The sequence below is a fragment of the Periophthalmus magnuspinnatus genome, chromosome 1 (genome assembly GCF_009829125.3).
Source record: "Periophthalmus magnuspinnatus isolate fPerMag1 chromosome 1, fPerMag1.2.pri, whole genome shotgun sequence".
Taxonomy (NCBI): Eukaryota; Metazoa; Chordata; class Actinopteri; order Gobiiformes; family Gobiidae; genus Periophthalmus; species Periophthalmus magnuspinnatus.
In genome coordinates, this window is record NC_047126.1 from 25,830,935 (window position 1) to 25,855,262 (window position 24,328).

General features: G+C 40.3%; 1 protein-coding gene across 1 annotated transcript in view; it reads right to left on the reverse strand.

The window, feature by feature from the left end:
* The window catches only part of LOC117370010 (voltage-dependent T-type calcium channel subunit alpha-1I-like), a 214,296-nt gene that overhangs the window by 17,618 nt on the left and 172,350 nt on the right, over positions 1–24,328 (reverse strand). Inside the window, exons 24-32 of the mRNA XM_055221662.1 lie at positions 24,232–24,321; positions 23,238–23,430; positions 20,446–20,597; positions 17,211–17,320; positions 12,171–12,304; positions 10,468–10,538; positions 5,273–5,351; positions 4,986–5,107; positions 2,763–3,218 (exon numbers count right to left, since the gene is read on the reverse strand). Coding sequence (XP_055077637.1) covers positions 2,763–3,218; positions 4,986–5,107; positions 5,273–5,351; positions 10,468–10,538; positions 12,171–12,304; positions 17,211–17,320; positions 20,446–20,597; positions 23,238–23,430; positions 24,232–24,321 — 1,407 coding nt within the window. The remainder of the gene's footprint in view (positions 1–2,762; positions 3,219–4,985; positions 5,108–5,272; positions 5,352–10,467; positions 10,539–12,170; positions 12,305–17,210; positions 17,321–20,445; positions 20,598–23,237; positions 23,431–24,231; positions 24,322–24,328) is intronic.

The window sequence follows — 24,328 nt, forward strand, 5'->3', positions numbered from 1 at the left end:
ACATTGAACCATAGTAACATACGTAATCATACGGTGCTAGCTTTGTCTCATCTCCAATATTACAGACAACTCACTTTTTTAACAAGCCAAAACGTCAAAATGCAGTTCATTTGTTCATCGTATTAAATGTACTGACAGAGAGGACATTCTCTGACAATGTGACATTAGGTCTAAACACAGGTCACCCGCTTTAGGCTAACGGCCTCATGTGAATGAGCAGCTCTTGTACAAGTTACTATAGATCAGTGTCAGATTGAGCCGATACACGGAGCGAACGAGGGGAAGGCTGAACTCTGATGTAAAGTCAGGGAGCAAGTGTGTGGGAGGGAATCCGTCAGACTTAGCGTTGTAGCATTGTAAACAGCCTTGTGTGAATGAGCAGCTTCTGCACCAATCCAGATCTGTTCCAAACAGTAGCAGAGTCAGACTGACCAGATACAGGGCGCAGGCGACAGAAGGGGAGGGCTACTCTGGAGCAGGGAGTGAGCGCATGGGAGGACATCCGGGCGGCATGGCTACAGTGGCAGGTGCTGCTGTGACTTGAGTCAGAATGAATGAACATTCTGGTGTGACACATGTATAAAAACAAGCTTGGATAAATAAAATGACCTTTTATATGGTTTACGATTGAGTAAGAGCTTCACTGGCATTTTATTTTGGCATTTCTGAATACTTATACTCTCATACTGTGTGTGCTCCAGTAAAGTTTTGACCCTGTGTCAAAATCTGATTTACAAATTACAAACTGTGCACTTTTCTAGCAGGGAATCTGATCTGAAGTTTAATGCCATACAGTGAAACATTCCTTTAATTTTGCATCTGAATAACCAAGTAAAATACATTTCATTGTGTAAAAAAGAGTTGACGAAAATATCCCATAATGTTCCAGTTCCTAATCATACGCATTGTTCTGCCGTGACAGTGAATACTTCCATCTTCTCTCATTCTCACCCACTGGCCCCCTCCCTCCTCCTCTCTGTATCTCTCCCATTGTTTTTCCATCATTTGTTGGTTTCTTTCCTTTGGCCCGAGTAAAGCCTTTCTAAAAATACCCTGATTTGCCATTATTCTTCGAGCGCGTGATTGGGACCGGCGCGTTGGAGAAGCGTCCCCCGCGCTGCTATATTTTTAGCTCCTCTGATATCTCTGTGCATATGGTGGATCGCACACAAGTCGTGACCCTGCAGAGGAAGTAAAGAAGTGTACATTATCCAGACATATGGTTGGTCTAATAATGGTTTGTAATAATTAGTAACATAATGGAAGTTGACTGTTATTGCCATTGACTGTTACTGCAGTGGAAAAACAAACAAAAAAACACAATGTATCCTCATATTGCTATGCACCTGACAGAGAGTCTTAAGTTAAAAGCGCGCTAAGATACATGTCTAACAGGTCAGGTCGAAGGTACACCACCTGCTTGGCTCCATGGAGATCATTTCTTTGCCTTGAATGTTCCACAGTATGGTATTAACCTCCAACATCTCCCACTCCAGTAGTTTTAAAGTGAGACTAAACACCTATACTCTCAAAATGCGCAGGTAGCCACACTTGAAACTTCACTTATGCAGCCAGGTGTTTGTAATCAGAAACACCTGGCTGTAATCAGGACAGTCTTAAGTGATGTCACATAGTACTTGAAATTGCAGAGCCCACTGAAGGCTGCGCAAACTTAGATTTCTGACAGATAGCAGATGCAAAGTTACCTAGTTTTCTCTAACTTACAGACAGATAAAGCTATTCAAACATCATATACACAGTTAAGTAGCAAAAACAGTGGATTTATTGTTTAGCTCTACTTTGACAAGCTTCTCAAAATAGTCCTACTTTGTCCATTATCTATTAGCTTTTCTCTTCACTTAAAGAAGATTTATTGTGCTTGTGTCTGCTATATATTTATCTATGACGCCCGTGGATCATTATGTTATAATTTGCACATTTTAAATCACAATATTAATCTAAAACAACTTAGTAAAAGAAACAAAGTCGCTCATAGCAACGCTGCATACTGTTGGCTCTTCATGTTATAGAGTGGTAGTGTTTTATTTTTCATTTGTACTAACGTGACTCTGCGGTGCTCACAGACTAACAAAATACAATTGGAGAAGGAAGTTAGTACAGAACAATGGGCATGTACCAGTGGCGGTGAAATCAAGAGTTAATTGTCAAAATGGCGTCTTGAAAATAAGCGATTAAAGAAGTCGTCCAGGTAGGTTCAATTGTGATCCATGGACGTATACTGTGATCTGATACAGCACAAGACCATTCTAAAGCTGTTCAGGAAAGGTTCATTTCTGTCCTGTGGGTGTTACTTTTTTAGTATCGGTACTTGCTCAAATTAATATCCAGGTTCAATAGTTTTAGTATCAATAACATCTGATTTTTGATACTTTTGACAACCCTAACGCTACACAACCTGAGGAATCTAAATCTAAGCTCTGTGTGGTAAAGTCACCGTAGCTGTACCCATTAGCTGAGGCTAGTGCTACATGCTAGCTTGAAAATGAAAAGGAAATAAGGGTTACTTTTAGTCACATGCAAGTAGTTTCATTAGTGATGTCACTCTGAAGGTGGGGTGATTTAGCACAGAGAGCAAACAGAGGGGTTTAATACATCTTTTTCAGCAAATATAGCATTTTTAAAACAATAAAAGGATAACATGGTGATCTAAATATGTTATGTGTTAGCAGTTAATACCCCATGGATGTAATACCCCTCTTCAAATGTACAGTATCACACAGTTAGCATTAGCATAGCCTTACCTGTGCAGGTGAGTACAGTCGACAGCGATGGTGGTGATGCGTGACTCCTTCATGTCCTCCTCCTGCGTCCCTTATCACAGCTCCCCCCGGTGGTCCCACAGTCGCAGCTACAGGCACTGCTCCGGTGGCTCCGCCCAGCCCCCCCAAAGGCCCGCCCACGACCGCCCCTCCCGCTGCGGCTGTGGCCCCGGCGATCGCCCCGATATTTCCCATCATGCAACAGAGCCCCCCCTGTGCCAGCTCCAGTTCGATCTCGGCGTCCATCTCTGCGTCCTCCTGCGCCTCTTTGTTCGAGTCGTCCAGATGTTTCATGAGAACCGCCACCACCACGTTTATCAGGACAAACTGCGCCGTGAGCACGAACGACACGAAGTACAGAGGAGAGATGAACTGTAGACCTGCGTGGCACCCGTAGTCTGAGCCCGGGCCGTCAAGCGGGCACTCCCTCAAGGTGTCCTGGAGGAGAGGAGGAGGAGAGGAGGAGGAAGAGTGGAGGAGGACAGGAGGAGGAGAGGAAGAGAGGAGAGGAAGAGAGGAGGAGGGCAGGAGGAGGAGAGGAAGAGAGGAGGAGAGGAGAAGGAGAGGAGAAGAGGAGGAGGAAGAGAGGAGGAGGAGAGGAGAAGGAGAGGACAGGGAGAGGACAAGGAGAGGGGAAGAGGAGGAGAAGGAGAGGAGGAGAAGGAGAGGAGGAGAAGGGGAGGAGAGTAAAAAGGAAGGGGGAGGAGAGGAGGGGGAGAGGAGGAGGAGGGGGGAGATGAAGGGAAGGAAGAGGATTGGATACAGGTGGGACAAGTGTGAAATCAATATCAATCATTCAGTGTTCTTGGTCAGTGTTGTTTTTTTTTCCTCTTTAAAAACATTTCCTACAGACTGTAGAGGTGTATTGAGAAACACTTAATTCCATTTGAGTCAAAAATAGCTTCTTGATGAAAAGTTATCCAATTATTTATTGGTATTTGGTATAATATAACTCCTAAACTCAACATTGGATGTTGTAGTTGTTTAACAGTGGGGTATAGAGCAGACTATCGTTGATATTAAGTTGATCCAAATGGCCTCATCAGATGAATGTGTCAAATAGCAGCTCTGCAGCGCTCAGCCATACAAATATAAGTGATCCGAGTGCTTCTTCCCCAATTCCAAGCACTTTTCCTGTCACAGTGGACTGTGTAGGTCGTGCCGAGGTCGGGCGCTCGCCCCGCTCCAGAGAGTGAGTGGAGCCGCTCTGAGACCTCTTGTTTAAGGTGTGATTGTTGGGGTCACACTGGCTTAAGCGCATGGTTCTCAGAGCAAATGCTCTTTTATGTCGACCTAACTAGTGGCAGAGTGAAAACAAACTTAGCGAGCATTACCTCGGATAACAACTGTGTCTAGTTTTTGCTGTTAAAATAATCACTGGGTATAAACCTGACTGTGTTAATTGAAGGTCATATTTTCTCTGTGTTCTTCCATTTTGGTTTAAATGAACCTAAGGCAACAAGTGTATTCTTTGTCATAGGCAATGTCAGCCAATCACAGCCATCACACCTGAGTTATTTGTCTCCTGTATCTGTTTAAGCACTTCATACAAGTCATACCTTCTTGATCACGTTTCAATATTCTTTTCAACATTCTTGGACAATGTAGATGTTTCTCTCCTTTAAGACATTTTCCTGACAAAGTGCGCTGCATAAATAATAATGAAAGTTGTGTCAAAATTGCTTCTTAACAGATGTTGTTGACACAGCTTTACCTCTGAAAAATAAGCTGATTGGTTTGTTGACGCTAAAATGAAACAGGTGGCACTCTTGGTCACATATTAGCCCATCAGCAATTCTTGGATATTTATACAGATTTGCTGTGTTTGCTTTATAGTTGTTTAAGAGTGAGTGATGGAGCAACTCCATTAAAATGCAGGGTTTGTTTACCCAGTGGAGGAGTAAACCTTCCGTTAGTGGGTGTTCCCTTGGATGCAGACTGTATAATTGTTTGCTGAGTAATGAAAACGTTAAAATGTTAAAATAAGCGTAGGTGCTATCCTAACTGAGGAACACTAAACTGAAACTCAGACTGCACTAACACTGGGTCTGATCTGCTGAACCTACCTGTTGAGACTTTTGTTTGAGCTTTTCTATTATTATTGTATTTTACTGTTCATGAGGTTAAATTGCCCCTCAGGGATGAATAAAGTGATTTTGATTGATTGTCCTTCCTGGTGTAAACAGCCTTTGACATTATACATACCTTCATTATGCCGTTCCAGTTGTCTCCTGTAGAAACCTGGAACAGAGTGAGGAAGGCCATGCCGAAGTTCTCAAAGGTGGCGTGTCGACTCATGCCCTCGCACGGGTAGTCTGCGTTACACACTGCACAACACAACAACACAGTATGTATATATGTATGCATATGTGTGTGTACATATATCTATAGATCAATAGATCGATCGATAGATAAACTGTGGGTATATATATATATTAAATATAGACACACACATCCATTTGTTTGTGTGTTAATAAATTTGAAGTTGTTACCGAGCTCTCCAAACAGCTCGACTCCCAGAGCGGCGTAGATGAAGAACAGAAGCATGAAGAGCAGGCCCAGATTCCCCACCTGAAAACAACACAATAACACAATAACACTCTCAGTATACAGGGAGTATACACCTGTGAGCAGGTCAGGGCTGTGGATACATACAGGACACCTGTTGCATTATGGGCAGATAAGCTGCTTTATCAGGATTGTAAGTATTGATCAGGTATATTGAAATGTATACATGTATTACCCTGGCTCTCACCAGGTTCATATGTGTAACTATCTGAACTGAGTTCTACACTTCACACTGAGATCATATCCACTGATCGGATCGTTCAAATACTTCACGCCGACGGTGGAAGTGTCACAACAGCAGAACAAGTCGAAAAAAACAAAAGACAAACTTGAGTTAAATCCAGCTGAGAGAAAAGCACAGACATATTTCCCTCCACAAATGCACAGAGAGCTTCAGATGGAGCCTAAATAGATGGAACTCACAAAATCTCGACAATATAAGAATAACTCTTTTAAAGGTGTGCTGTGTAACTTTTCTGGTGCAGGGTTTGTCATCATATCCATGTTGCTCTTATTCACTTACAGGCAGGTGTTTTTAATGCCCCAAAATCTCTTGCAGTCCTACTTTTAGCATGGTTGCTTCTCCACAGATCTGACCTGTAACTTGACCAGGTGGTACCAGTTTGTCTCCACACAGGTGGATACGTTTAAAGAAACTGTATGTACGATTTAGATTTTATACTCCATAAGCACAAACTAACTGCGTCCCCAGATATGAGCTAAACATGTTCAAACAAACCTAGCTTTTTCTGGAGGTTCTGAGTTTTCACATGAGACAAAGCCTGTCCTTATTCTGACAAAAAACATGTGCGTCTCTATCTGCAGGTTAAGGCTCAGGTTTAGTTGTGACTGTAGCACCTTTGTGCAGTGGGGGCTACATACAGTTCCTTTAATGCCATACTATCTCGATGGTGGTGAACCTTCGCCAAGAAAAGTTACACATTGCATTGTGAATTAAATGAGAAAATGAACAGAACATTTGAATCAAAGTTGGAGTAGTACTGTCTCTAATCAGTAAGTATTTATCTGTCAAATGCCACACTCATGTCTCAGAGCTGCAGTGCATCACATGTGGACTGTTCTTTGTATGCACACGGCTCTGACTCACGGTTCCTCTGTGAATCAGATTTAGTTTGGTGTAAATTTCACTCGATTATGAAACCTGAGGCTGTGGCACCGCAAAGGTCACTCATCTGAAAATTGCCACGGTAACAGACAACAGAATGTGCCCAGTGCGAGTGAGCGATTTAGACACACAACAGGGAAAATCAGAAAGTCCACTTCTAATGAGGCTATTTATGAGTACGGTTGAATGTAACGATGGAGCAGCAGCCACTATTCCGTGTCCTACAAAACGAAAAACCATGTATAACGTAACTTCAATAAAAAATACCACTCAAGCAGGAGTAAAACTATGTTGTTATACAAGTTTTAGTTTTTAAAAGTTGCTCAAATAAATGTAATTGAGTAAATGTGACTGAGTACTACCCAACTCTGATTTCAGATTACAGATACGGATGAGGGTAGATAAAATGAATATGGTTAAATGCACAATGTTTTTTTTTTTAAACAGTGAGTTCACTAATAGAAATGATCGGGTTCAACATTTGTGCATTTGCGTTTTGGATATTTTATAACAAAGTACAGTGTAAACAATAGGGAAATCTGGCTCTTGCCCCCATCTGGGAGTATGACATAATTACATTTATCAAGGTGCATTTTTCTGCTGTGTTTACCTAACCACACAAAATCAATAGGTGGCCAAAGTAGAGGTAGTACTTTCAGACTTCACAATGCAATATCTCAAGACAACACTCAAATATTCAACCTGATTAAGACTCTAAGGACAAGGTTCAGTTCATGGACTTCAGCTTCCTGTTACTGTTGAGTCTTTGAGGACTTTTTTTTACCATTCAAAAGATCATATTTTTGTGTGTGAACGGTCACAATTTTTCATCATTCTGAAATCCATGGATAGCGATGGATGGATGGATTTAAATATTCTCAGATAGTAGAATGCAATTTCAATACAAATGGGTAAAAATAATTGCGCCGTCGCTATAATAAAATGTTACATGTTATGAATGGTCAAAGTGCTCAAAATGGGGCCTAAAAACAGGAAACAGAAAACCAAATCATCATAATAGTACGGTGTCATAAGGGCACAGGGACCAAACAAATGGCTTTAAGAAGAGCAGTTTGCAGAGCAGCCTCTTCTCCTGCATCACTGAGTATCTAGAGCCCCGCTCAGACCAACGCCTCGCCCGGACTGCCCCCGGCCCAGCTGCTGTCGGAGCGCTTTAGTTGTGGTGCTCTCTGTGCTGTGGTGTCACCGCCTCTGAAGCTGCAGTGCCAGACAAAGTGTTCACGCCATAACTATTCATTTCTTATGGGAAAACTCTGAGGTCGGCTCCCAGCACCAGTGCGGTGCAGGGCGTGAGGTCGGAACACGAATATGTGGAAACATATGATGTCACACTAGGGAGAGTTTGAGCCAAAAGTTTGATTAAGTTTACACCAGAGCCACATTTTTCTGAAACTTTAAACATTCTTTCAAGAAAATAAAGGTGTTTTTTTTAATCCAGATGTCTGTGTAATCCCTCAGCTGTCCAGGTATGATCCATAATAAAAGAAAAACTCAGTTCTGTTAACTGGACAAAACCCTAACATTTTGTCCAGTTAACAGAACTGAAATTTTCTTGTACTGTGTTTTTTTAATAATATAATATATTAATATATTTTCAATTGTCAAACTATAATCTCTATGTTCTTTATAAGTTTTAGAGTTTTGGCCCTGTGTACAACATGGTTGCTAGGTAACAGGTATGAAATTCCTTCATGTGGTGTCATGATTTCCAACCAGGAAGTACAATTTGAAGCAAAAACAAAAAAAAGGCCAAACATGGAAAAATAATTAAAAAACAAACAAACTAAATTAAATAAAACAAAACAAAACATTTGTTTTTGTAAAATCTAAAATATAATGACCTCAAGTGTGTTTTATTAAAATAAGTATTCCCACCCTCCTACGTAATACTTGCAGCCACCAGTCAGAAGCTGCACAGCAGAGTCTGGGGGCACAGACAGACAGAGCAGTGCCACAAGTTAGCTTCACCCCCCAGGAAATTTTGATGACATCAGCTGCAAAGTGTCAATGGTTGCATTCAAATATAAATGGTTTATTTCATTCATGCAGTTTTAGTAATTCCTCATATGAAGTCTGTCTGCCTCTCCAGAGCTTTAACACAGTCCACAGTCGTTTTAAAAGCCTGAATAATACGTAAAATCTAGAACCTGCAAATGAACATGACTTTAGCAAAGAGCAGGTCCCTGAGCAGCAGAGACCCTCTTCTGTCTGATCCTCCACACTGGGATTTCCCTCTTCTCTTTTGGCTCTTTAAACTTTAGAACAGATTCAAACGGAGCAGAAGTTTGTGAACATTTGTGGAGCAGAAGAGCTGGAAGAGACAATTTATCTCTCTGTAAATGTTAACGAAGCTTAAATGTGCACTATTCTCGCATAGGGCCTGGCATCTGCTTGTTGCCATGGTGATGTTATAACTATGACATGAATGTTGCACAGCATGGCATTAAACTTGTCTCGGAGTCAGACCTGTGAAGAGGCGAGCACTCGTCAGTATAAGAATCCATATTTTACAAGGTATTTTTGAACAATGAAAAGCTATACCTACTACTACTATTACTACTACTACTGCTGCTGCTACTACTACTACAGCTTACATCAATTAAACAACAGTGCTGCTACTGAAATAACAAAATAAACTAGTACTACTACACCCATGGACCACTGTGGAACCTACCTGGACGACTGAGGGATTACACAAGGCCACATGGGAATATAAAAGAAAGTACTACAATTTAAATTTTAGTATCACAGCAACACTGATTTCTATCTCCACTACTACAGCAACAATGGAAATGCGCTTTCATTCACTACTTAGACCACAAATAGAGCCTTTATTTTACTAGAACTTCACTAAATAGTACTTTTTCACTCCACTTCACTCTAAAGGTCACTCCTCATTCAGTGGAGCTTGTATTGACAGAGCCCATTCATCACCACTGTAAATGTTAATGAAGAACTGTCCTTGTGATAAGAAGATCTAACCTGGGTGGACGTACTGTGTGTGATCAGGGTAAAATGTTACTACTGCTGCTGCTACTCTTACTGATGCTACTGCTATTACGAGAACTACTACTTCAGCGACTACTGTGGCTACTACAACTATTACTGTGCCTACTACTACTTTGGGGCAACAGTAGCTCAGTTGGTTGGGAGTGTTTGTCCACGGACTAGAGGGCTGGCAGTTCAAATCCCGCAACATAAACATCCCTGGTCAGATCCACATTGTCATTGTGTCCTTGGGCAAGACACTTAACCCCCTACGCCCTCAATGTCTGTGTATACTGGTGTATAAATGTATACGAGAATGATTTAGTGGTTTTGTTAGAGAAATTCCATTGCTGTTCCATATTTAGGACACTTAGTTCCCTATACTGTTATCTTGGCCTACGTCATCAAAGGTATAATACTCCCTACAACAGAAGGATAACCAGACTGGACTGTACTAGACTAGAATGGACAGCACTATTATAATGTCTTGGGGGTTCATGTCTCCAGGTACTGGGTCCTGTACTGATGCTAAACTTCTCCTGTGTTAGAGCTCCAGTCTCATGCCTCTTCCCTTTAACTCTCGAGCTACTACAGTTCATTCTACAACAGGGTCCTTGATGTAAAGTACTTTGAGTGTAGAAGGTAGAAAAACGCTATATAAATATGACCATTTAGTCACCATTTTATGAGGAAAACAACCACTTCTGCTATTGCAACTACATGGTTGTGCCTTGAAATGTACTGCAATAGTTTAGACTAGGTTTATTACTACTACTACTATGTCTACAAGACTGCTACTATTGTAACTAATACAACTACTGTTATAACTACTATAGCAACTACAACTACTAGTACAACTACTGCTACGGTGACCACTGCTGTAACTACAACTAGAACTACGACAACAGCGAGTACAACTACAGCTACTACTAATACTACTACCATGATTAGTATGTCTGTGTGGATGTTTGGTTTGGTTCCGACCTGAGGCAGGGCCTGCACCACCGTGTCCAGGAGAGCTCTCATCCCTGTGGCCATCTTCAGCAGCTTCAGCACTGGAGACACAGGAACAAAAAACACTCACTATTGATACACTGCAGTGACAGGCATATGTAGAGTGGAGGGATATATGTGTGGGGTGGGGTGTCCCGTTTAATTTTGCTGTTTGAGTGGGGTTGTTCGCAGCATAAATGACCTCACCTGTTTATTTTGGTAGTATTGGGAAGTAAACCTCAGATTAAAGTCTAAATTGAGTGACAAAGCAGTGTCTACAGTTAGCACTACACACCCCCAGAGAATGTTGTGGGCATCAGTTGCAAAGTATCGACAAATAAAGTGATATTCTTGGGTTTCATGGGGAGTTTATTGTAGAAGAGGAACCAGAGGACCCAATAGAAACTTAAGCCAGGGCTCTGCTCCGGGAGACATCAACAGAACTCATGTGCCTGTGACGGGTTGGGCTACTCATTTTACTAAAACGCAGTTAAGAACCTCTCTTTATGTGATGCACTGGGTTTGGCTCAAGTTGGATGCATTATGCACTGGAAATAGAACCTCCCAGGATCTGCTTCAGACGGGCTGGTACAGTTCACACCACACCAGTCTGCCCCAAAGTAAGCCAATGGAAACAAGGCTTTATTATGACCTGACTGCAAACTACTCAACCACACAGAACCTCTATGTTAAAGATGAAATAAACCCCTAAACTTCCCCGAAAGCCACATTTCAAATACAGCTGCTAAACCGGGCAGCAGCTGGAGGACTAAAGGGTCTAACAGGTATCCACACTTCAAAACCTGCAGCGACCTGGCTCTAATCAGGGCAGTCCTGCGTGATGTCACCAAGCACTTGAAATTGCAGAGTCCACTGGAGCCAGGACACACTCATATATATATATTTTTTTGTTTATTTATTTTTTTACATTTTTGCCTAGAATACTGCAAATGTACCTAGTTTGCTTTGCTTTCCCATAGACTTTTCCTTAGAATTTTTTTCCCTAGGATTTTCCCACAGAGTTTTCCTCAGAGATTCCCCTTAGAGCCTGTAGTATTGTGTGTGCTTAGTTCAAATGGAGCAGAGCTTAAGCCCAGTAAGAGGAGAGACAGAGGAGAAATGATGCTCAATCGATACAAGAGGTCCCTATTGTCCATTAGACCTGTCCGGAACAGAAAGACAAGAGGATAGAGAGAGAGAGGGAGGGAGAAAGAGAGAGGGAGAGCACCAGAGACAGAGAGACTGAAGGACAAAGAGAGAGAGGAGGGAGGAAGAGAACACACGGCCTTTATAACAAGGGCATGTCACCAGGGGATTAGAAAAATGAGAGAGAATGAAAGAGGTAAGGAAGGGGAAGAGAGAGAGAAAGAGAAAGGACCAAACACGGCCTTCTTTAACAAGGGTAACAAGTCACCGGGGAATTAGAGAAAAACAAAAGAGGGACAAAGAGAGGACAAGGAAAGAAGAAAAGAGACGGGGAGAGAGAAAGAGAGAGCTCTATCTTCGCTAAAGGGCAGTAACAACATCCATCGGTCTTCTGTCTATGAGAAGAGTGGATCCAGGTACAGGAGATAAGGCTGAAGATCGTCATTGAAAGGAGAGAGCACGTTTCAGTCGAGTCATTATTTCCTGGTGATAGTGGGGTTTTAATTGTATAGAAAGTATATAAAGTGGGATATATAAAAATGTCTTACCTCTGGCGATGCGTAGGACCCTCATGATCCTGATGATAGTGGGGTTGATGGGCAGAGACGCATTGATCTCAATCTCCTCCAGAGTGATGCCCATCACCGACAGCAGCACGATGGCCAGGTCCAACTGGTTCCACCTCCACACAAAATAAAAACACACAATTACACACACGTGACGAGCCTGCAGCCCCGTTCACACACACACACACACACACACACACGAACAGTCAAAAGCGTGGACACTTTCTCATTCGTGTTTCTTCTTCTTTATTTCCATGATTATTTACATTGCAGACTCTAACTGAAGGCGTCAAAACTATGAATGACACGTGGGATGGAGGAAACAAAAGATAATCCAAAATCTCAAGGTTTAAGTTGTTTTTGAGTTTGAAAACAGCCACGGCCTTTGCTTTGATCACTTTTGACATTTCTTGATGGGGCACAGCTGTGAAGTGAAAAACGTTTCAGAGGAATTCACGATGAAGCTCGTTGAGAAAAGGCCGAGAGTTTGTAGCTGTCGACAAAGCAAAGGGTGGATACTTTGAAGGTTTAAATATAACACAGAAACAAATATTTAGTTGAGTTATTTAACTTTTTTCCATTGCTGCGTAATTCCATATATCTTGGATGTCTTCCCTATGTATTTGAAATGTAGAAAGTAGTAAACAAAGAAAAAAATAAAAAGAAACACGGAATGAGAAGGTGTGTGTAGTGTAGATCCCAGAAAACGGCCAGGTACAAAATGCCAGAACAGCCGGAAGATTTTTTTTTGTTTTGTTTATCTATTATTTTAGGGTCAAAATGAGATCACTGTGTACTGTCTGGTCTAATTATAAAGCATTATTATCCTCAGTGAACCAGGAAGTAAGGCTGGTGCGCTGTCTGCATGCTAGTTGTTATGAGCTTTACTTTTTACTGACAGCAAAACTCCGCTCTGGCTTATCAAAAGCATTTAGAAACTCATCGCGGTGAATAATTAGGATGCTCAGACTGTGCATGGTAAGTGAGGAACAACGTTTGAACACCGCAAACTGTGTAAAATAAAATAGGTTTGCCACTGTTAAGACGGTAAAAATCATGTACAGTGCCTTGAAATGTACTGCAATAGTTTAGACTTGGTTTAGTCTTATTTTAATACTCGTGCAGAATGCTTAGAAAACCTGGTTTAGTTACGTTTTCATTTAGTCTGACATTATACTTAAAAGTGCACTCTGTAACTTTTGTGGAGGAGGGTCCGCTACCTATATGCTTGTCTCGATGGAGATTTATTGCTTTGCCTGAAATACAGAACAGCATTAAACTACAATTTTTTACGCTCAAAAACACCTTCAAAAATAAGCGTAACTGTGAGCTGGGTCACCTCTCCCTCATAGACTGTATATAAATGGACAGAGCTAACCCGCTAGCCGACATGTTACAAATAGAAAGGCACCATTTGACTCCATTGACCGCTCCAATTCACTTTCTACTGAAAAAACTCTACATGATTTTGTTTTTTATTTCACTAATTTGTCCATAAATCAAGATATGAACATTAATAACAGACCTACAGGCTCCTTCTTTACTCAAGGTCACTCCCGCTAGCGTTAGCAGCAGGTTTGATTGACAGCATTACTTAGCGCCTGCCCCCTGCCAAACCAGCAACGTGGGTGTTATTTTCAACAGCCTCGCTTCTGATTGGCTCTTTGGTTGCTATGATACTCGCGGTCAGAATTCCAAATATGAAATACACTTTATCCTCTCCACAGATCTGATTTCTGACTTCACCTCGAGGCGTCACCTGCTTATCTCAATAGAGACAGATACGTTTAATGCCATACTGTCGATCATTCCAGGCAAACCAATTATATCACCATGGAGACAGCAGAAAAGCTACATCGTGCGCCTTTAGACTGATGGTTGTTAATGAGGAAATCTCGCACACACGTCTTGATCATTTAGTTATTTTTGGCGACTTTAAAATCTAACTTCCACAGAACTACAGCCCGGAGCTTTCCCTGTGTCCCAGTTCAACACGAAAAGAATCCGACTGTTTCTAAAGAGACACATAATTAACTGTACAAAAAAAACCACACACACACAGGAGGAAAACATCAGCTAAAAGTGTTGAGGACAGACAGGAAACAACACAAGAGCTGTAAATGGGTTTTTCTTTGTAAGCGGTTCGAGATGCTAAATAGATGTTTTGTTTTGCCATTAGAAACACTAAAGTTCACATTTGGTAAGAATAAACTGTGGTATCATGACTTACAATGTCTTTATAGACTAATTTCAGTCTCTTTTACCAGACAGTATTGTGGATTTAATAATCTTAAAGAGGGGGTATGACGTAAAATAGAGTTTTTTGTGCTTTCTACCATGTCATAATGTTGTGTTCTCATCTGATCTCCCCTGGGCCTTATTCGAACCCTCCTTATGGTTAGCTGTAAGTTTCTATGCAATGCTCCGCCCACAAGCTTTTGCCATCCACGCCCCCACGCCACAATGCTCCATAAATATAAAAAGCATTACACAAAACCATACACAGCAACTTGTCAAAACTAATGTGATGTGCAGTAGTTTCATTAACAGGATGCACACTGATTGTGTTATGATGTCACTCTGAAGGGGGAGTAACTTAACACGGAGAGCAACGGAAGCATTTTCAAAACAATAAAAGGTATCATGGTGATTTAAATATGTTATGTGTTAGCAGTTAATACTCACTACACTTGTTTTTCAGTGAGTACTGGATATATTGAGAAATAAAAAGTAACTACTAGCTGACAATCACCTCTGTTGAGAGGAGTTCATGCCATGTCATCAAGACCACAGGGAATTGATACTCTGCAGTGACAGCATCATGGTGGGGGTCTTCTACATGTATCTCTATTGGCTGAATGTTCAGGAGTTACCATGGAGACACATTAGCAAACACTGTCCAAAAAGTTTTTAAACTGAAGAAAAAATACAAAATGGATTTATACAACACATTTTCAGGAGCCTGTGATTAATACGAGGCCCTGTCCATGGTCCTGTTTAGCTTTAGACAGAGCTGTGCCTACAGTTAGCATCAAACCCCCAGGGAACTCTAAAATCTTACAGCACTGATTCATGATTGGGTACAGGTGCTGGAGTTTTGAGTGTTCAGATCATAGACAGTCGTTTAAAGTTTATCAACAACTGGTTTCAGGAGCTAGTCTCATGTGAAGCTCATTCTACTTTCTCATTGAATGTTTGGGGAACAGCTTTTTCAACTGTACAATCTGTCTCAAAGTGCAGCTTTTACAGTATATTCTACAGGGGGATAACAGAATGTAGTAATTCACATGAAAAAAAGTTGGGTACCCCAGTTTTAACTCCAACATTAAACCTTTCAGCCTAAAAAGTGTCAGACTAAGTACCCGACTCTTTGCCTGTGCAGATTTGGTGCAGCTGCTCTCATGATCATAAATATTCATTATGTGAGCCTTGAGGGGGAGTGAAGTGAAGTAATATGTAACTCTAATATTCACACAAGCATTAATATAACAAGGCCTAGATCTGCCAGAGACCAGAGACCAGACCAGAGACCAGACCAGAGACCAGACCAGAGACTAGAGACCAGACCAGAGACCAGACCAGAGACCAGACCAGAGACCAGACAAGAGTCTAGAGACCAGAGTCTAGAGACCAGAGACTAGAGACCAGAGACTAGAGACCAGAGACTAGAGACCAGACCAGAGACCAGAGACCAGAGACCAGAGACCAGACCAGAGACCAGAGACCAGAGACCAGACCAGAGACCAGACCAGAGACCAGACCAGAGACTAGAGACTAGACCAGAGACCAGACCAGAGACCAGAGACCAGAGACCAGAGACCAGAGACCAGACCAGAGACCAGACCAGACTAGAGACCAGACCAGAGACCAGACCAGAGACTAGAGACCAGACCAGAGACCAGACCAGAGACCAGGCCAGAGACCAGACCAGAGACCAGACCATAGACTAGAGACCAAACCAGAGACCAGAGGCCAGACCAGAGACCAGACCAGAGACCAGACCAGAGACTAGAGACCAGACCAGAGACCAGACCAGAGACCAGAGACCAGAGACCAGACCAGAGACTAGAGACTAGACCAGAGACCAGACCAGAGACCAGACCAGAGACCAGACCAGAGATCAGACTAGAGACTAGAGACCAGACCAGAGACTAGAGACTAGACCAGAGACCAGAGACCAGACCAGAGACCAGAGACCAGAGACCAGAGACCAGAGACCAGAGACCAGAGACCAGAGACCAGAGACCAGACCAGAGACCAGACCAGAGACCAGACCAGAGACCAGAGACCAGAGACCAGACCAGAGACCAGAAACTAGAGACCAGAGACCAGAGACTAGAGACCAGACCAGAGACCAAAGAAATGCATTGGATTATTCTATTAGTTTAGCAGTGCATATTTCAGTCTCCTCCCTCACTAAAAAGATGTCTTTCAGTCATCCAACGTTTTCCTTAAATACCTTCTGCATTCCGAACATCCTAATTATTCACCGCAGTGAGTTTATAAGCATTTCTCACAACTCTCACCAAAGCAACTAGCAGTTTTAAATAATAAAACGCTTTATAATTAGATGCAGACAGTACACAAAGGACTTATTTTGACCTTAAGAGCAGCAATTACATGGAAAAAATTAGTACAGGACCTTTAAGACCATTAAGGTATTGCACTGAATTGGAGCAATGTCAAGATTGAACAATTTTAATAAAGATGTACCGCTAATTCCACCAGGAAATTAAAATGTTAATGTAAGAGTAAGTTATATAGAAGAAAGAACCCAATCCAATATGTTTAATATAAGATTAAACATATAAATTTTATGAGGAGGTATTCTGCAAAATTGACAGAAGGGGGAGCAAAAGGAGGGGGGACTCAAATTGTCAAAAACTAAACTAAAATACGTTGTTTTTGGCAAATATAGCATTTTCAAAACAATAAAAGGCAACATGGTGATCTAAATATGTTATGTGTTAGCAGTTAATACCCCCTAAAAGTGTAATACCACCTTTAAAAAAAACTACTTACCTGTCTTTGAAGAATCGTCTGAACCCAAAGGCCACCAGTTTGAGCGACGCCTCGATCACAAACGTGGAGGTGAAGAAGTAGTTACAGTATTTCAGAGCTGTCTCCAGGGACTGAGAAGGACAAAGACAAGGATCGGGGTAAGTCAGCCATTTTAGCATCATTAAAGGGATTAGATCAGGCTAAATGTAACATACTATTGGACAGCGGCGTGTTAAAATACAGGACTATACAAACAAAAACTAAATAATAACAATAACTACATAGGTCCATTTAAAACATTAAAAACAGGAGCAAGTGTGATTATAAATGTTTATCACCAGTTTATTAAAATATATTAAAGGCATGGATGTTTTTTTAAAGGATAGGTTTCCGTAAAGCCAAAAATAAAAAAAAATAAAAAATATTTATAGGTGGTGACTGTTTCCATCACTGTACTATTTAGCGTGTAAAAGATTTGTAGCTTAAATGTAACGTAAATGTGTTAGTATATAAAAAAATAAAAAAATTAATAAAAAAAAAATATATATATACTTAGTTTTACTTGCATTCAATTATAATTTAAGATTTTTGAGAGGAATTTGGATGTCAATAAAATGATTAAAAACCGACTGATCAGCAAAGGGAGCATTTGCATACAAAACAGCATCACCTGCATATAAATGTATGAGGTTTTCTCTTAAATTGCAACCACTGGAATTAATAAATAAAATAAAAAGTAGCGAGCCCAAAATTGAGTCTTGGGGCACACCTTTATTTAAAGTAAAAAAATCTGATTTAAAACCATCGGCTACTACTGCCTGAGTTCTGTTTGAAAGATAATTTTGAAACCAATTATATGTAGCATTGTCAAATCCAGATGCTTCAAGACGATTTTATGATCTACTGAAACATGCATGGATGACACCTCTTCAGGCAGGTTTTTGATGAGGAAAGAGCGAAAAAAAAATGATGAGGAAAGAGCTAAAAAAAACATAATAAATACATAATATTACCTCTTTTAAAACCCAGAGCAGTTTTGAAACAGACTAATTACGCAGTATCACTCAAACTGAAATAATGGAAACAAAACACAACTCCAGGTGTGTTTTTGATGACGACACAATCTTATAATTTGTTTAAAAGCTTAGAAAACCAGTCTGACATAATTTAGTCCCTTTAATCAGTCTAGTTTACTTTAAAATTTTTCCAGTTAATGCCGAGTTATGTGAAATTAGGGCTGTGCTGGGTTGCATCTGTTAGTGAAACTGACAAATCGCCGGAGGAGGATTTCTAATAAAAATGAGCTTAATTGGAGCAGACGCCGAGAAAATGTGCGACTCTGGGGACGACGAACAAAACACAATCGGAAAATGGAAGAGGAATCATCACACACTCCATTTGGACCGGATTAAGTCTCTCGTGTGGTGCTCAACAGGCTTCCATCATGACTTCCTAGGATTTGATGATATCATAATTTCAGATGGAGGCAGGGGCGTCGATTACTCTAGAGACGGATCAGCTGAGGTGGATATTCAAAACCGGAAATGGAAATAGAAAAGCTTTATATGGCTGTATGTTTGCACAAATATAACAACAAATGATTTTATATCTCAGTAAAAAATGTTATTATTTAAAAAAAAATCAATATCCGGTCAAAAAATCAGCTCATCCCAGTATAAATCTATAGGAAAGTCACTGTTTTTGAAGGAAATCTTGAACATTATCATTATTTATTTGAAACCGGCTCCACAAACTTGTCATATTCATTTTACCAATTTTTTTTTTCTCCATGTATTTGGTCAAACTTTATCTTGCAGTACAGATATAACTTGAGGTCAAAATAAGTCCACTACATGCTGTACGTTTTAAGTTTTTTATTGTTCGATAATGAGGAAGTGCGCGTTTGCATGCTAGTTGTTGTTAGCTTTACAGTCACCGCAAAACTCCGCTCCGTCTCCGAAAGCTGTGAAAACTGCTTGAAAACTCATCCTGGTGAATAATTAGGATGCTCAGAATGCAGAAGGAAGTGAGCAATAACTAACTGTTTTTCCATGTTTTTAAGACAATAAAACCAGGTACAATACTTAAAAAAAATGATAATAATCTCTTGATAGAAGTCTGACCTGCGTTCCCGCTCAATGTTAAACTTTGGACATTCAAGAATATTCAAATACCATATGGACCACTGTGTTAACCCACATGACGCTATGCTAATGTTTGGGCCGAATACAGTTAATGTATGAGCAGCCATGTTCATCAGAATTACAATGTATTGAAGGGATTTTAAGTGTACGCTTGGGCACATCTGACCTTGAGGTAGTAGTTGGAGCGATTTAAAGACTGAATAGGTGGAGCTCAACACGTAAAAAGCTGAAATTGTCATGTCTGTGTAAAATCGCTGTACCTGATTTTTCTTTTGTTTTATTCTTATAAAGGTGAAAAACAGAACTGGTTCATTTTAAAGGTTTTGCAGTGGTCCAAAGTTACTCCTCACTTTTACCTTGTGCATTCAGAGCATCGTAATTATTCACAGTGAGGAGTACGCACTTCTCTGAAAGACCAGAGTTTTGCCGTAACGGTGAAGCTAACAACAATTAGTAAGCTAACACACACTTCCTGATTATTATTAAAAGCTTTATAATTAGTATAAATTTAGCATTAGCTGCATAGATTCCTCAAATATACTGTATGTATAGTTTTGTATGTATTTTCATATTTACCAGGGGTTGGCTGTAGTGGTATGGATTTCTCTTATACTATTTTATATCTCATATTTTTAGGGTTATTTATCAGAGGTTGGCTGTAGATTTCTCACATAATTTATTCATTATTTTGTATATATATATATTAATATTGTATTACCAGAGGTTGGCTGTAGTACCATAGATTACTCAAATATTTATTCATATAGTTTGGTATATAGTTTGCCGTGAAATCATGCTTTACCCAACACATTTTCAGAAGTCTGTGATCAGTACAAGCATTCACGGTAAAGATTAGGAGTTTGATATTCAAATAAAAATGTGAGAGTGACTACATGAAAAACTCCTGGCTAATGCACAAATCATCTCATCTGCTGTAATTCCACCTAAGTCAGTTCTTTAGGGTCAGATTGTGTTAGAAAAAAACTAAGATTAAAGTCTAACTTGAGTAACAGAGCTTCAGACAGAGCAGTGCTTACAGTTAGCATCCCACTCCCACGGAATATTGATGAAATCTGCTGCAAAATATCATTTTTTTAGCGTTATATATTTACCAGAGGTTGGCTGTAGTGCTCCAGGGACATTGTGATGACATTGATGCAGATGATGAAGGTGATGACCAGGTCGAGGTAGTGGCTGGTGCACAGGGAATGGATGGAGAGCCGGGCTGGGCCATAGGACGCGTAGTATGGGGTTTTCTGGGCTTCTGCAGAGACAAAAACAAATAGCATATGACAGGTTAGACCAGAGGTGTCAAACTAAATTCCACCGAGGGCCACATCAGCAAAATGGTTCGTCTCAAATTTGCAAAGATATAAAAAATATGTCAGTGTAAATGCAGAACTCTGATAAACTTATATTTTAAGACAGTCATACAGGTAAATTTACCTTGTTGCGGGCCACATAAAATGACTTGGCGGGCCGCATTTGGCCCCCAGGCCTTGAGTTTGACACATGTGGGTTAGACTATTTATTTCACTAAAACATAGTTAAAGAGGGGGCAAAATTGACTTTTTTTTTGTTTGTTATAATGTTGTGTTCACATAAAAAACATGCCTGAAGTGGTTTTAGATGTCATCCATGCATGTTTGCATAATTTAGCAATCTCTCCCGAGCCCTATTCGAACATTCCTTATGGTTGGCAGTAAGATTCTGAGGCAGTGATTCTGTAAAACAATAACACTCACGCACTCACAGACATTCCAGATGACTTAATGATGCCTTTGTTTTGGACAGGGACAATGGGACAATGGTTCGCTGACATTTTCAAAAGTGAAAAATGAGAGAGGAGTTTTTGAGCTTAGAGGCAGTTACAGGAAAATACTGGTCTGAGCCTCAACCCAGTGGGACCAGTTAGAGAGAATGGAAAAACAATGAGTAAAGCTACACTGCGGGACATTGACAAACGACTGTAAGTGGACTATAGACTATAGTTTAAACTGAGCTGGAGGACCGGTCAGAACTCTGCGGTTTAGGGTTAATAAATCTGTAAAAACTGGAAATTCAACATCTTTTCTGTCAGTATAAATGTTTTTTTCCCCAATAGCTTCAGAAAGAGGAGCCATTATTCAACCCTAAAGACGTGATTGTTGCCAGATTGTTGTCAGTTGACTTTAAACCATAAGATTAATATGACAAATTTGTGGAGCCAAACTCAAACAAATAATGATAAGGTTGTTTTTCAAGGTATTTTTGAGCAATAGCATCACCTGCAATTGAATAAATGTAAGATTGATACGTTTAATGCCAATACAGGAAAAGCAATAACATCTCCATGGAGAGAGGCAGTTGGCAGACCCTCCACCAGAAAGGTTACAAAGTGCACCTTTAAAATAAACAAACAACACATTTAAAAACCTGAATAATGTTCAAGAGGATGCGTTCTGGTTCTACAATTGGATTATGATGATGACTGATGTCTGTGTAATCCCTCAGTCGCTCAGGTCTGATCCACAGCAAAAAACAAAACAAAAAGAAACAAAAGAGAACAATAGGAGGGCCATTAAAGGTTGAATAGGGTTGTTAAGACTGAAATCAGAGACAGTAGCTTTTTACAGCTTCAGTGTAGTTAGCCCCTCCCTTCAGATAGATATAAGGCAGTTTCCACATTTTGCATGATACCCCCTCTTTAATAAACTGCTCATTTAATTACAGTGCTGGACACGACATAGACTAATGCTTCTTTGAATAACTGAAGCAGTAATGATGTGAATGAATGGGCCGATTAAACCTCTCCCTAACACGCAGCAGCAGATAGTGTAGTGCACATTCAGAATGTTCTTCTTGGCCGTGTTCCATTGGCTCTGCTCCAGCTCCTCATTCAGAATTTAAAGTGGACCTATTCTGCAAAATCGACTTTTCAGAGCTTTTAACCATGTTATAGTTGTTTCCACTCACCATTTACTCATCTAAAGTTGTATTTGGAGTGATCTGTGCTTGTTTGAGTGACCTTTAATCGTTTATTTGTATGACACCATTTTTTACGATCAATTCCCGTTTTCACCTCCGCTGGTACTTTGTTGTGATGATATTTACAGCACCGCAGTAAACGACACAGAAGTCAGCGAACGTGTGCGATTTAAAATGTCCAAATTATAAAACAATGATCCATGGGTGTCATAGATTATAAGTATATAGCAAATACAAGCATGATGGGTCTTTTTTAATGAGGGCTCTGTGAAGAAGGGCTGTACATCAGTTATTATCTGAATGATTTAAAAACTACTTCACATCATATCACATTATATTGTACATTGGTTAAAGGTGTCCTGTGTAACTTTTCTGGTGGAGGAGAAGCCACCTGCTTGTCTCCATGGAGGTGTTATTGCTTCAACTGTATTTTCCACAGTATGACATTTATTTCATTTTTTACTCACTGTTACTTAGAGATATTATGCAAAATACTTTTTTTTTGTTGTTTTTTCTTCTTTACCTTCTCCCATGTTATAATGTTCGTCACTCATCAAATCATCCATGTATGTTTCTATTGGCTGAATGTTCAGTTGTACACATTAGCAAACGCTGCCAAAGATGTAAGTTAATTTGAAAACTCAGGAAAAAATACATAAAAATGTGTTTAAACGTCACATTTTCAGTAGTCTATGATCAATATTAGAGTTCATGGTCCTGTTTAAGTGTTTGATTTTTAACAAAAAGGTGAGAGTGACAACTTGAAAAACTGTTGGCAAAGGCTAGCGACCTTGTGATTGTAATTACAGCCTAACGTGAGCGTGAACAGAGCTTCTTTCCGTTAGCTTTACACCCTCAGGAAATGTCGATGACGTCAAAGTATCAATAGTTCCGCTTTAAACTGAATCCTAATCATGTCTGTTGCACGTTTTCATACTTCGTCTCTTCTTCTCGAGCCTCTTCTGTCTCTTTTCCTCTCTCCTCCGGGCCTCCTCCACCTCCTGATGCTGTCTGCACTTATGGAAGTTCTCCACCACCACACCCACAAACATGTTGAGCACGAAGAAGCTGACGATGAGCAGGAAGGAGATGAAGTACAGCAGCATCCACGGGTTATGGTTGGTGACCGGCTGCAGAGGGCACAGGCAGGGCATAGGTTACAATGACTACAGGACTTATAAAGCAAAACTGACTCTTTAAACCATTTTAGAATGTTGTTACCTCATCGAAAACATTCCCGGAGTTGTGTTTTGTTTCATTCACACGTTTGAGTAACTCTTTATTATTAGTCTGTCTATATCGCCAAACTCAAAATGCCAATCAATCAATCAATGTCAATCAAAGCTCTCTAACTGCTGCATGCTGTATTTTCCCTGGAGAATGACTTCATTTCATGTAATTACAGCAAATATTCTGTGATCTGATCTGTTAAATACAGTTAACTAATGTCTTTATTTATAATTTTCTTTAGTCTAAAAAAATACAGCTCAATTTTCCAGCAAACCTATCACAAAAACTTACTTATTCCTAAACCTAATCCAAACCCTGATCCTAAACCTAACCTTAACCTGTCAAAAAATATATGGTCATAAATAAACGTTTGTGAGAATAACCATTAATACAAATTGGCAACTGTTTAGCAAAAGTGTGTTTAGTTTGAAATAGTGCCGCCCTGATGCTTCAACAGAAAGTAAAAGAAAAACTGTGTGTGTTTTTAGTATAATTTTAGGTCTAAATTTGCTTTTACTTGTCAAAAAAAATCTGGCCTGGCAGCAGCAGCACAGGTGAACAGGAAAACACTGCTCAAAACTGGGTTACCATGGTTACAATAGAATGTTAAGTCCCACCCCCGGACGAAATGCCCAGTTCCAGGACAGTAAAGTGTACCCTAACCTTAGTGAGAGGTGCTGTCCTTGTGTGCGCAGTGTTACCTGTTGGTCGATGCCCACTGCGTCCAGGCCGTGGTACATGATGTTGACCCATCCGTCTTTAGAGGCTAAAACGAACAGGGACATCAGAGCCTGAGAC